Below are 14,277 nucleotides of genomic sequence, written 5' to 3'. Positions count from 1 at the left end.
CACTGACTGTTAGATGCCAGCTTTCCTCCCGCCCTAGTTTGGGTGCCCCCATTTCCGTTTGTTTTAAGGGTGATATTGTCTGTGAAAACATGTACTGTTGAGCTAAGGAGGGTAAAGGTTAGAACAATATAGGCTTTAGAGGGTTCATTTAAGTGCAGAAAAAAGGCTGGAATTACTTTAATTTGACAGTTCGTTGGAGATGCTTACCTAACATTCAACTGGAGTTCAGCTAAATATCTATTAAATTTAACTGAAATCTAAGTTCGATGTAAATAGTTCTCTTTGTAATGTATAGCTCTGGAAAAAAGAGAAATAAAAGACCCCTTAAAAATGATGAGTTTCTTTGATTTTACCAAATTGAAAACCTCTGGAATATCATCAAGGGGAAGATGGATGATCACAAGCCATCAAACCACCAAACTGAACTGCTTGAATTTTTGCACCAGGAGTAAAGCAGCATAAAGTTATCCAAAAGCAGTGTGTAAGACTGGTGGAGGAGAACATGCCAAGATGCATGAAAACTGTGATTAAAAACCAGGGTTATTCCACCAAATATTGATTTCTGAACTAATTTCTCATTTTTTGCAAATAAATGCTCTAAATTACAATCATTTTTTGGAATTTAGGACAAATGTTGTCCTTACGTATGTAGAAATGAATGGGAGTGAATAGGAGGAGCGTGGGATTAAACAATACGACAAGCAGTCAAGAGTGCAGTTCAGTAAAACTGTGGATTTGAAGATTTGCCAAGTGGTTCTCCAGACTAAGTCGCTGACACTATGATAGAGAGATCACTGATTTGAGTGCCCTTAGAGAGCACAATTGGTCTTGATCTCTCTGGGTGGGTAGTTGGCGTTCTTTCCCCTTATCACTCCTAGGGCGCTTTCCTCTGAGGCCCCTTTATACTCGACAATCCTACATTGACAGTAGTTCAAAAAGAGTCGGTGGCTGCACTATCCTCCGAACTAATGTGGCTGACTTCACACGTCGGAGGAGGCATCACTAGTGATGGAGGATATACAGCTGACTAGCAACTAGGTCAAAGGCTGAGGAAGTATGTGAAGCTTCATTGCTGTTGATGAATAAAGGTGAGTCCTTTTTGTATTAACATAATGAGCGTTTGATTGTGAATGTGACGAACAAGGGTTTAAATCTTGTAACTGTAACTGAAAAGTCCATATACTGTATGTTTATATATCTAATTCATCTGTATGATTTGATGAAAATATACTAGTACAATTTAATTTCACAGAAATTAAACATAAAGACCCCTAATAAATCTTAAGTAAGTATACAAAAAAAAATGAAGTTTTAAATAGGGACATTTTAGTTTTTTGTTTATGTATTCCTCACCACAATTGAGATTTCATCCTTATTCAGCTTATACCAGCAATAAATAATACATAATATTTTTTTTTATAAATAATAAATAAATAAATAATAAATACATTAATTGATTAAACATCATCACAAATACTAAAATGTCACAAAAACGAAAATATTTAAATATGGTTGTGTGTGACAGGGTGGGAAACCAATAAACTTGGAAACTGGTTTCTTAATTATTTCACACTGTGATATCAATGTATGAGCAACACTGCCATCTAGAGGCTGAGTGTGTACCATGCCACAAATTCTGCAAAATTTTATTTTCACAATAAACTCTTACTGCTTATGCTTGAAGATGATTTTATTGGGTGAGTAAAATCCTGTGGTCCTTGTTCAGTGAGAAAATGCATAGATACACATTTTATATTAACATAATGAGAGTTTTGACTGCATAGATTTCAGTACACTTGAAGTTGAAAACACAACATGCTTTGAGAATGCTGTACGGTAATCTAGGAAATTTTAAAATAAGGTACTTTATTAAAAAAGCTTTTATTAAAGCAGCACAGAAAATATTAAGGTTATATCATTTTGGATATTGGCTACTGGGTATTAAACTAATTCACAATACCTTACTAGTTTATGCATTTGGATAATTATTCCTGTTGTACTGCCTATTGCATATGAGAATGATTTTATAATCATGGCATTCAGGGCACTAATGATCTTTCACATTCTGTTGGTAAATGTTTTATTTGGGAGCGTTGGGGTCCACACAGGTTCCGAAGTTAGTGTTAGCGATGGATCCTCCGATGGACCAGCTGCCTTCACACTTCAGTCCGTTCTCACAGGTGCAAATGTAATATGTACCGTACAGGGTCTGTGTGGAGAGTGTACAGAAGAATCACTTAGCCGCTAAACATTTAGCATCTTTAAAACTGAAGCTGCTACAAATACCATGGTTATAGAATGACATGCCAAAAGTCCTGGGATAGCAGTATGTACACTGATCAACCATGAAATGTGAATTCAGGGACTAGTTTAAGAACTAACACAACTGTATTGTAGGTACCAGAAAGATGGGACATTCCAGTTTAGTTGCAGACATTTAATTTACTTTTTCTAAATCCTTAGTGTAACATGTGAACCAGTGATAGTACTGTATTTTTCAGACTATAAGGCGCACGTAAAATTTTTATTTTAATTTAATTTGTCCAAAAATCGACAGTGTGCCTTATGTATAAATTCTACCAGTCAGTATCAAGGAGCAGTTAAGCCACTCTGCTGAAGTACAGCATTATATGGGTGAGTTTTCAGTGAAGTTCCTCCAGCACTAAGGCTGGGAGCAGCAGCATTAGCATTAGCTGCTAACTGCTGCACTAGCTTGTTCGTCACTCAGAGGGGAGTATATTGGACTGTAGTCTGAGTGTTTGCCCTGTTAAAGCAAGCTACATGGGACGAACCGCTAGCTGATAGAGCCCTGGGTTGCCGGAACACTCAGGGTTCCTCGGTCTAGCTCTACCAGGCAGCATTTATGCCCTGCTAGTGCTGCGGTTAGCACCTAATGCTTATGCTGCTGCACCCAGCCTTAGTGCTGGAGAAACTTCACTGAAAACTCACCCTTAGACAAAATGTTGGAAATCTAAGCTTACTGTAATTAAATGGAAGCACATTAGTCACCTAAATAAACAGTTTAAATAAACTGTAAATAAACTGAATAGATTAACATCCAGCACTCAATTGACTTTAAAAGAAAATATATATATATATATATATTTTTAATTATACATTTTAATTTTTTTTTTTTTTACATTAGAAGGGAAACATGCCAACACCCTTGCTCACTTCGATGTAGACATTATTACTAGTGTCGCTTAATGTGCCATATACTCTAGTGCACCTTATGTATAAAAATAGACTAAAAAATAGACATTCATTGATAGTGCATCTTATAATCCGGTGCGCCTTATAGTCTGAAAAATATAGTAGTATAAATAACCTACTTAGAAATTTCAGTAACACTTTACAATACATTTTTCCCATAACGTTTTCAGATAGACCTTAACTAACATTATGGAAAGTTAAAAGTAACATTCCCAAAACTACAAATTAAAGCACTGACAGAAGTGATATTGAAGCAACGCTATGCTCAGAAAACATTCTGCTAACCAAAAACTGTTAGGAGGGGTGGTTGCCCCCCCTGCCCCTTGCTTGAGTCCATTAACTGAATGAGGATTCTGGGTAAGAGGTGAAACCTACTGGATGGCAGATCTGCAGAATAAACGTTGGCAATCTAAACAGTCATTTCACACCAAACTCTGAACCAGCGCCAAAACCCAGAACCTGTCATTTGCCAGCACCCTTGATTAAACTTTTAAACAACTCATATCAGTTTATATCAGCTTTAACTCTGTTTCTGTTCTGTTCTGATAAGATGACCTTGATTTGCATTAGACAGATCCAAGTAGGGGAAATTCACACGTACCCTGGGAATGTGCTTAGACTATACGCTGCCAAATAGCAATTTGGCACAATACAGTTTATATTAAATGTAAAAGGAATTTATATACCTATTAAAAATAACTTTACTTTTTAAAATGTTACTTTGAAACAGACAAGAGCATTCAAATACCTATCTTATTACAGCTCTGAACTGAGCAGTACTGACTAAAACTACACACAGAGATGACAAAAACATGGAACATGGGACATGCCCCATAGAAGAGAATACTGCACTGGCCTGTAGGTTATGCTTGCTGGGGGTCTTCCTTTGCATTGAATATGGACGTAATTTATGCCAAAATCGCTTAACTATTCACATGGACACTTCTAACCAGACACCACCAGTCACGATCATCAGTAGGCATTAATTACCACCCACATTAGACACTGTAGTGCAGGGGTGTCCAAACATTTTTTGTTGGGGGCCAGAAGGAGAAATATATTTAAAGTCACGGAACACACTCTGTAATAAAATAACTAATGAAATATACCACTTTAAATAATACATTTTCCTGATTACTTTCATTTACACACCATTTTACTTGACTTACTATCTTTATGTATCTTTGACAGTGTTGTGTAAACTAAGATTTTTCAAATTGATGTTTTATTTCATGATGTCTCTTAATATTAAACTCCTTAATTACGGCAACTTTTAGACTCTTTGGCCCGATTTTCTGCGCTAAAACTGCGCACTCTCTCCACTTTTAGACTCTTTGGCCCGTTTTTCTGCGCTACAACTGAGCACTCTCTCCACTTTTAGACTCTTTGGCCCGTTTTTCTGCGCTACAACTGAGCACTCTCTCCGCTTTTAGACTCTTTGGCCCGTTTTTCTGCGCTACAACTGAGCACTCTCCGCTTTTAGACTCTTTGGCACGTTTTTCTGCACTACAACTGAGCACTCTCTCCGCTTTTAGACTCTTTGGCCCGTTTTTCTGCGCTACAACTGAGCACTCTCCGCTTTTAGACTCTTTGGCACGTTTTTCTGCGCTACAACTGAGCACTCTCTCCGCTTTTAGACTCTTTGGCCCGTTTCTGACACCAAGCGTTAAAACTTTGAATCTCACATTATAAAAACCTGAGTAACAGCGGGCCAACTTTCATTCTATTTGTAAAATTCCTTGCGGGCCGCTCCAAAAAAGAAAAGTAGTTTGGACACCCCTGCTGTAGTGCATGTGATACTGTGGATCGTGGAATGGTAAACACCTACACTTCAAAATTCAAACTTCCAAAAAAGTTCCATCCTTCCGTTCCATCCATCTGGCACCCACTAACATTCCTCACACTTAGAAATGCCAATCATTCATATTACTATGCTCATATCACTGTGTGTGTTTTTTGTAAGTGTGTGTGCGTATTGTGGGGCCTAAATTAGGATATTGGAAATCGATATGCGTCAGTCTTCATACTAAAGCAACACTTGGCCTTATATGAGCAAGTTCATTAAGTCCGCTCAGCATCTGTCTGGGCCTGTAACAGGCATGTCTCGGGGGAGACAGCTACATAAGATAAACAGGCCATACCTTGGCCGAGTTCCCAGAAGATGCTATATGGTGGCTAGGGAGCGTATCTCTAAATTCGTTGGACGAAGACCAGATGTCCACCTAGACGTTAGCTCTCTTGGGAAAGTATGTGCTCGTGAAGGTCATTTTTTAAAAAACCCATACCATGTTGGTTTGGTTACAATTAGACCCAATTAAGGGAATATTGGCATAATGCCATGGCCTTGACTGGAAAAAACCTCCCTAAAAATGATCATATATGGGAACAATTATGTTCAACTGGAAAATGGTTATACAACAGTAAAAGGTGGAGCCTAAGGCCCCCACCTTTGTTCACCCAAATGCTGTATAAAAATGTGAGAATTTCTCTATGTATTCAGAAGACTGAATCCTTCTGATCGAACCTGGCTGACTTCAAGACAATAAAAGACCATCTTAGAACTTCGAAGAGCTTCGTCTTCTCCTTTCATTAACTCAAGGCACTCGTCTGTTATTTTTATCTTCCTACTTTTGAACTTAGAACTTTTTACATTTATGCATGACTAGATAATTTAAAGAGCTCATTTTAGCTAGCCCAGGCTACCCTTTAAGGGTGGCCTAAGAGTCGTCACATACGGCACGACAGTATACAGTATGTATATGCATAGTGGTGATGGTGATAATGGTGAAGGTAGTCTGTACCGATTTGGAACAGGCCTCCCGCTCTGCAGCACGTGGGGCACAGCGAGCCAGGCTAAGACCAGAGGGGCGATGGCAGCAGGAGCTCTTACACTGCACACTGAACAGACACAGCTCTCCATTTTTCTGTGAAAAAAAAGGGATTTAGAGAAAGAAACAGATCTTTTTACAACATTGAAATTGAAAAATTGATAATTGATAAAAAGTAGACATTACTTTTCAAATATGAAAAAGGCAAAAAATTGCAGGGGTAGTTTGGGAGGGGCACTGGGTGATGTATGGGTTTAGGGGCAGAGCGGAAGGGATTATTGATTGACTGATCTACATATTGTGATGTGTCTGCAAACCAAAGTACATGGATACATCATCCACGCTTATAGCACAGTTAAACCTGTGAGGCCGCTGCAAAGGAGGAAATTACCACAATAAAAGCGCTTTTTAAATTGAAAGGGGTTACCAAGACTTGTTATCCCAAGGATTATAAATTAGAAGGACGCCAAACAAGGGTACTTGGAATGGATTTAATTATCAGGAGTGAAACACTTGGGATGGAGTGCTACTAGTCTGTAGCACTCCATCCTATTACACTTACAGTTTCCAAAACAGATTTATTTTTTTGTGGTCCGCAACGTTATGGCTTGACAAATATCTGGCCTGTGGCCAAAATTAATTGCCGACCCCTGCTTTACACTCTAAAAAATATATATTAAATCTGAGAAGTTTTTTTATGCTTGCATATCAATGATGTCAGGCACCTTTTGTCTCAAAATGGAACACTTGTAGAAAATATTTAATTTTATTATAAAAAAAAATATAAAAAATATAAAAAAATTATAAAAAAAAAAAATGAGTAAAAAAAAAAGATAATGGTCATAATTGGCCAAACAAGCACTTTGGGCTTTCAGACAAATTGAAGTGAAAGGAGTAAATAATTTATAAAGTTGCACTTTTGATACTAGGATCAAATCGCAACTGTCTGCTATATTAAAAGCACTTTTTAAGTTTTGGTATTGTTTTTTTTTTTGTTTTTTTTTTTAAGAGCAAACAAAAAAGTAATAGTTATTTAAGGTTATTTAAATAATATTGTCATGTTATTAATAATTGAAATCAGTGGCAAAATGTATGTAAACCTGTAAAAAACTGTGTTCTATTTTAAACCTCCGGTCAAATGTTTTATTTTGTTCTGTTTCAGTGACAGACAAAAAAATAATTTAGATGCATTTCTATTGGTCCATTTATCTTGCAAATTTAATACAATGTAACAAACCATCTCACTCTTGTGCATCTTCAATAACCGTCTAACACATCCACATACACATAAACAACTGATAACTGATATTCAGTTACCCTGATTTCTATGGTATTTCAGACTCTTACCAGGTTGATGATGATGCCGTCATTGTTTGGAACAGGTGGAGGATCAGGAGAATCATGAATTTCAGGAGAGTCAGGACGGGTAGGCAGGGCCGTGGCCGCCAGGCACAGAGAGATCAGTACCAGAACCTTCAGCATGGCGTCTCCGTATCGTCCGCTGCTCAGTCGCAACGCCGCTGCCTGAGCTGCTGCTTTATATCAGAGCCCCTATCACACATCAGCACCAATGTTAACAAAGGTCATGTTTCTCAAACACCTCTAAAGTACATTACTGTACACACTGTACATGACTCAAGCAGCAGCTGACCGTCACACAAGCTCAGCTATGACTTGAGTGGTCCGTAGCGTCATTTTGTAGGTGATACCAAAATAATAGCTGGTTATGCCCATATTTGGAACTTTCTCAGATAATATAGTCATGTGGTGCCTGTATGGGTACTCCAACAGGAAACCAGAAAGTTTAGTCTACGGGTTCAATGTGGACACCATCAGGGTTCTACAATCTCATTTGTAAGCCCAAATGGGTCCCAGTAAAATATGTACAACATGTACAACCCTATTCAGAGATGCAGTGCAGAGATATGCAGTGTGTGCCAAGTCCTGCTGAAAAAAGAAATGCGTATCGCCATAAATGTTGTGAGCAGCAGAGGGAAGCATGAAGTGCTGTAAGATTTTGTGGGAAAACAAAACTGCACTGATTTTAGACTTGATAATAAAACACAGTGGATCAACACCAGCAGATGACATGTCTCTCCAAACCTTTACTGATTGTAGAAACTTCAAACTAGACCTCAAGCAGTTTGGACTGTGTGTCTCCACTCTTCCTCCAGACTCTGCTCCCTTGATTTACAAATGAAATGTAAAATTTACTGATGCTCAGTGATGGTTTGGAGAGACATGTCATCTGCTGGTGTTGGTCCACTGTGTTATACAGTATCCAAGTCCAAAGTCAGTGCAGTGTTTTCCCCAAAAAAGTTTTGGGATTTCATTTTCCAGCAGGACTTGGCACACTGCCCACACTGCAGATTCGCTACAGTATATATTTACTTTTACTTTGCAGTATATGTTCACGACAAAGTGTTACCTTGCTTCAAAAACACAACATCAAATTTGAAGAAACGTTTGAAGTCTCATCGGCATACTTACAGAACAAGTCCCAAAGATGGAACTAAGCTTCCATTAAAGTGAGTTTTGGCAAAAATGTTATGTTGAGGTGGCAGGAACTGAAAAGAAACTTTAAAAGTAACTTAAAAGTAATTAAAAGTAACTTTTAATTACTTTTAAAATCAAGTAATCCATAAAGTTACTTTTTAAGGGGTAATCAGTAATCAGATTACTTTTTCAAAGTAACTATGCCATCACAGGTATTATATCATAATTATGACTTGTAAAGGATCCTTATTTTTTAAGGACCCTTATTTATATTTTAAGTGGCAGAAATAGGCTTTTAAAGAAAAAGTATAAATAAATAGTGTTACTTTATTTGACTTAATAGAAAATTGTGATTTCTTTTTTAAAACTATTTTGTTCAGTTTGATGGAAAGCAAAAAAAAATATACAGAAAATAATGAAATAAATAATTTTGCTTAGGTCAATAACTGAAAAAAAGTTTTATGGTACAAAAACAAGAAGTATCTTCCTGACTGCTGTTAAAATCCTCTCTCCTCTGTCTCTCTGTTTATCTCTGACCTGTTGTTATGTAAAGATGTAAGCGAGGACACTGTTATCCAGACATCAATGCCCTTTTGTTGCCCTGTGGACCGAGCCCTGTCTCTGATATCTGTTACACTTAACACCCAGCCTAAAGCCAAGACCTGCTCTAGATCTAATTACTCCAGTAAACTGTTTCATCACCTCGTTCTTCTGCTTACATTACCATTTATAATTTACATCCTCACACCTCTGCTGGCTGGTGTTTGGTTTCTGGCACAACAGAACAGCAGCCAGTGGTCTCGTCTGACTTCTTACTGGAAGTGCGTCTCTGTTAGGAGAGCACTATTATACTTTTGGGACTTTGCAGGAGATGCAGATCTTCATCAGGAAATATACAGCATTGTTACTGCTTTGTTAAGAATTCTTTTGAGAAATTGTTGGAAATTTGTTGGATTCTTTTGAGAATTTTCTAAATTTGTTGATTTTTGAGAATTTTCTGAGATTTTTTTAGAAATTGTTGGGAAATTGGTAAGAATTTGTTGGGAATTTTTTTTATTTCTAAATTTGTTTTCTTTTTTTCTTTTTTTGAGATTTTTGAGGATTTTCTCAGAATTGTTTGAGAAATTGTTGGGAAATTGGTAAGAATTTGTTGGGATTTAAAACAAATCAAAATTTGTTTTTTTGGGGTTTTTTTTGAGAAACTGTTGGGAAATTGGTAAGAATTTGTTGGGTTTTTTTATTCTAAATGTGTTTTTTGGGTTTTTTTTAGAGAGAGATTTTTAAGAATTTTCTAAGAATTTTTTGAGAAACTGTTGGAAAAGTAAGAATTTGTTGTGATTCTTTTGAATTTTTTCTAAAAAACAAATGTATAGAGATTTTTGAGGATTTTGTACGATTTTTTGGAGAAACTGTTGGAAAAACTGGTAAGAATTTGTTGGGATTTTTTGTTAGAGATTTTTGAGAAATTTGAATTTATTTGTTGAGAAATTTGTTAGAAGTTGTTAGAAATACTTTGGGATTTTTGAGATAATTTTTTTTATCATTTAAAAATATATGTTTATATTTTTTAACTACATTTCTGAGTAATTTTTAGGACACTTTTTCTAATTTTTTAAAACCTTTTTCGAGTTTTTTTGTCATCTTTCTGGCTAGCTTTACTTCACCATCAACATGGAGAAAATGCTTCCAGCCCAAGAGGCTGCTAAAATATACCACACCAACTACGTGAGGAATGCCCGAGCTATCGGCGTGCTCTGGGCTATTTTCACGATCTGCTTCGCCATCATCACCATGGTGGTGTTCATCCAGCCGTACTGGATTGGCGACAGTGTGAACACTCCTCAGGCTGGGTACTTCGGTCTGTTCTATTACTGCATCGGTAACCCCATCACCTCGGAGCTGGTGTGTAAAGGGAGCGTCCTGGACTTCGCCTCTATTCCCTCAGGGGCCTTCAGGACCGCGCTGTTCTTCGTCGGGACCTCGATGCTGCTGAACGTGGGCACCATGGTCTGCTTCAGCCTCTTCTTCTTCTGTAACGCTGCCAGCGTTTACAAGATCTGCGCCTGGATGCAGACAGCATCAGGTAAAACAATCATTACTGAAACCCAGATTAGTGTCTGTAGGAGCCTAGGTTGCCAGATAAACAGGTTTATTTGTAAGCCTATTGATGTGTTGTAGACAGACTTATCAGTATGTCTAAGATTTGAAAATCTGATTATTTGTTGGTTGATTGCATGTTGGCTCCTCTCAAATTCTTTTTTAAATGACTCGCTATTATTATTAACCCTCCTATTATGTTCATTTGTCAGGAACAGCAAAAATGTTCCAGGGTTATTTTGAACCAGTGCATCATGTTTCCATCCAAAAAATCCTTACAAGCAGTGTAAATATTTTTAATCACTTCATTACTAATTATTCTATCAATATTTAGTGCAATAGTGTTCTTTACCTCTAACAAGTAGTGGTTCCATTAGGATAATTTACTCATTTTTCATTAAAAAATGTTCAAACTTTTTTAATGTTTCACTTCTTTATTACTTTTGAAAACAATAGTTTTACATAACATTGAAACATAACATTGCAATTTTGCTTTAGTTTTGCAGAGGGGTGATTGAAAATATGTGAGATAAACCATTTAAATATTACATGTTGATTACACTAATTAAAGCAAGCAGAAGAAATATCATACTGAAAAAATACTTTCAACTATTTTTCCTAGATTTTCACATTTTCAAACGGGTCGAATTGACCCGGATCATAACAGGAGGGTTGACCAAAAAACTAACACATCTTGTTTAGAGACAGCATTTTGGCTGTTTTTTTTTTTTTTGTCAGTTTTATGAGGTAGAGTCACTTGGAATTCAGGCTTTCAGTTAACAGCTGTGCTGAACTCATCAAGAGTTAATTACTTGAATTTCTTGTCTCTTAATAATGTGTTTGAGAGCATCAGTTGTAAAGTTGTGAAGAGGTAGAGTTACAGGTATACAGTGAATAGCTCTATTTGAATAATGTTCTAATCCATATTATGGCAAGAACTACTTAACTAAGTAAAGAAAAAATACTTTAAGAAATGAAGGTCAGTCAATCTGAAAATTTCTAGAAATTAGAAAGTATCCTCAAGTGCAGTTACTGACCATCAAAAATGTTATGATGAAACTGGCTCTCACCAGGACCACCCCAAGAAAAAAAAGTAAGAGCAAGAGTTTCCTATGTTGGATGGGATAAGTTTATTAGAGTTAACAACGCCTCAGATAAGAGCACCTAAATGTTTTACAGAGTATGTTTTTGGTTTGTTTAACACTTTTAATTTACCAAATGATTCCTTATGCCAGGAGTTTGGCAATATGCAGCAAACAGAGCAGATGTGGCCCGCAAGCATTAAACATCTGGCCCGTGAGGTTGTTTGAACTATAATGAAAGATAATGAAAAAATAAATAAATAAAATGCTTCTCTGGTGAGCTTTTGTTTACATTCCTCCCGTCTTTCCGTTGCGTTCGGCATGGCTTTAGTTTCTGCCTGTTCTTGGGTTCCCAATCTACTTAAAAGGGTGTTTGTTCCCGGCTGTGTCCCAATTAACTGTCCGGGGCAGCAGTAGTATATTGGACCGTGACCCTGACGACACGGGTTTGATCCTGTGTCAATCAACTTTTCTTTTCTGCAATTGGGTTTAACAACCCTCTGGGCTGGAGAGCTTCTAGTCTGTAGCACTCCATCCCATTACACTTCATTTTCCAAAATAGAATTTTTTGGAAAGGCTTGGAAAATATCTGGCCCGTGGCCAAACTTAATTCCCAACCCCTGCCTTTTGTTTTTTTTTTGTAGTCTGGATGACTTCAATATTACTTTACAATGTAGGATAAAAGGAAAAAAAAGGGAACTGTTAATGCAGAGAGTTGTTGTGTGTGTATGAATTTGTGTATGTGTGTTGTAGCGGTGTTGATGGTGATGGGCTGTATGATTTATCCGGACGGCTGGAACTCTGATGAGGTGAAGCGTATGTGCGGCGAGAGGACGGATAAGTACACGCTGGGTAACTGCACCATCCGCTGGGCCTACATCCTCGCCATCATCTGCATCCTGGATGCTCTCATTCTGTCCCTGCTGGCCTTCACTCTGGGAAACAGACAGGATAAACTGCTGCCTGATGACTTTGAGGTGGAAGGAGAAGGTAAGAGTCTGAGCTGTGTGATGGCCAGTATTACAGCACCTCGATTTATATAAACTAGACTAGCTAGTGTTTGGATGGCCGACAATTTGCTGCATATTTACAAAAAAAAAAAAAACTTTGACAGCAACAAGCCAAAAATACTATGACATGTGAAAAACTTTGAATATCATTGAAAAGTAATGTGAAACACATATATAGATGTATTACACACAGAGTGATCTATTGTAAGCATTTATTTCTTTTATTGTTGATTATGGCTTACAGACAATGAAAACCCAACAATCAGTGTCTCAGAAAATTTGAATATTTAAGACCAGCTGGTACGTTTGGCAGTGTCTATAAAAGTCTCTAAAAGTTATCAGCCGTAAGATTTTCCAAGAAAACACTGCACTGACTTTGGACTTGATAAAAAACAGTGGATCAACACCAGCAGATGACATGTCTCTCCAAACCATCACTGATCATCAGTAAATTTTACATTTCATTTGTAAATCAAGGGAGCAGAGTCTGGAGGAAGAGTGGAGAGAGACATTACAAACTGCTTGAGGTCTAGCGTGAAGTTTCCACCAATCAGTGATGGTTTGTCATCTGCTGGTGTTGATCCACTGTGTTTTATCAAGTCCAAACTCAGTGCAATGTTTTCTCTTACAGCACTTCATGCTTCCCTCAGTTGAAAACTTTTATAGAGATGCGGATTTCATTTTTCAGCAGGACACACTGCCAAAAGTACCAATTGGTCTTATATAATATTCAGATTTTCTGAGACACAGATTTTTGGGTTTTCATTGGCTGTAATCCATAATCAATATGTGTAATACATCTATATATTATATGACTTTCACATAAATGCACTGAAAATAGTTCAGATTAAGCCAACCGATTTTAGCTCTTGACAACTTTTCTCACTTTGTCTCTACAGGAAAGGCCTGAATCCAGAAGAGCTTCAGGTACACAGGAAGTGACTTCTCAGACACAGGAGTTTGAGTTTGGAGGCCACCACCATACCATGAAGAATATGTAGCATGATCATTGCAGTATGATTAGGTAATAATTCTGTCTGGTAATTAGATATTATAAGACAGTTTTAGTGCATTTACTGCCTCCTACAGGCTACAGGTCATGTTTGCTAAATCTTAATTAATGCTCCTATAAAACAGAAAAACAGAATACAAGCATTAAACTGGAGCAGTCCTTTGCTAATTTTTATGTTGGCAGAAAAATGCAATAATTTTTGTTTCATAAAAGGTGGTTTCAGTTGAATGAATTTGACGCATTGAGTTAGGGGTAGGTAGACCCGTCAAAATACTTATCGATTTATCATACATTCATACACATATTTAGATAAGCCCTCAATTTTTTTTTCTCTGGTGTGTCAACTTTGTTTAAATGTTTTGTCAGTATTTTTGTGTTATTTATTTAGGATATTAAAATTGTTTTATTACAATAACAATATCTGAATATTCTTAAGAATTTATTAATAAGAAATTTAAAAGGGTGTAAATAATAATGTGTTAATATGTTTTTTTGTAATCATCATATTCCTGGCTTAAATGGTCATAAAATGACTACAA

General features: G+C 36.9%; 2 protein-coding genes across 3 annotated transcripts; one reads left to right on the top strand and one right to left on the bottom strand.

Moving 5' to 3' along the window:
- Window positions 1–1,678: 1,678 nt before the first annotated feature.
- On the bottom strand, window positions 1,679–10,565 carry LOC103021978 (colipase). Of its 2 annotated transcripts, XM_007231926.4 has the most exons (4): window positions 10,430–10,565; window positions 7,389–7,592; window positions 6,015–6,137; window positions 1,679–2,209 (listed from the first exon to the last, which is right to left on the bottom strand). In XM_007231926.4, exons 2-4 carry the CDS (start codon window positions 7,521–7,523, stop codon window positions 2,081–2,083), a joined length of 387 nt encoding a protein of 128 aa, XP_007231988.2. In that variant the 5' UTR covers window positions 7,524–7,592; window positions 10,430–10,565; the 3' UTR covers window positions 1,679–2,080. The 2 variants fall into 2 exon arrangements, with proteins under 2 accessions (XP_007231988.2, XP_049341809.1); XM_049485852.1 differs by lacking the exon at window positions 10,430–10,565 and having other exon boundaries at window positions 7,389–7,675.
- Window positions 9,284–14,156, top strand: lhfpl5b (LHFPL tetraspan subfamily member 5b). The gene is made up of 3 exons (XM_007231925.4): window positions 9,284–10,620; window positions 12,470–12,706; window positions 13,626–14,156. Exons 1-3 carry the CDS (start codon window positions 10,209–10,211, stop codon window positions 13,634–13,636), a joined length of 660 nt encoding a protein of 219 aa, XP_007231987.2. The 5' UTR covers window positions 9,284–10,208; the 3' UTR covers window positions 13,637–14,156.
- Window positions 14,157–14,277: the final 121 nt, after the last annotated feature.

The sequence above is a fragment of the Astyanax mexicanus genome, chromosome 12 (assembly GCF_023375975.1).
Source record: "Astyanax mexicanus isolate ESR-SI-001 chromosome 12, AstMex3_surface, whole genome shotgun sequence".
NCBI lineage: Eukaryota > Metazoa > Chordata > Actinopteri > Characiformes > Acestrorhamphidae > Astyanax > Astyanax mexicanus.
The sequence above is the reverse complement of the archived record's forward strand: the minus strand, read 5'-3'. Positions and strand labels throughout refer to the sequence as shown.

Coding starts and splice junctions, on each gene's coding strand:
- LOC103021978 (XM_007231926.4), bottom strand. CDS start 7,523: ATGCTGAAGGTTCTGGTACTGATCTCTCTGTGCCTGGCGGCCACGGCC. Junction 6,138..7,388: donor ACGGCATCATCATCAACCTG/GTAAGAGTCTGA, acceptor TTTTTTTCACAG/AAAAATGGAGAGCTGTGTCT. Junction 2,210..6,014: donor GGGAGGCCTGTTCCAAATCG/GTACAGACTACC, acceptor CTCTCCACACAG/ACCCTGTACGGTACATATTA.
- lhfpl5b (XM_007231925.4), top strand. CDS start 10,209: ATGGAGAAAATGCTTCCAGCCCAAGAGGCTGCTAAAATATACCACACC. Junction 10,621..12,469: donor CTGGATGCAGACAGCATCAG/GTAAAACAATCA, acceptor TGTGTGTTGTAG/CGGTGTTGATGGTGATGGGC.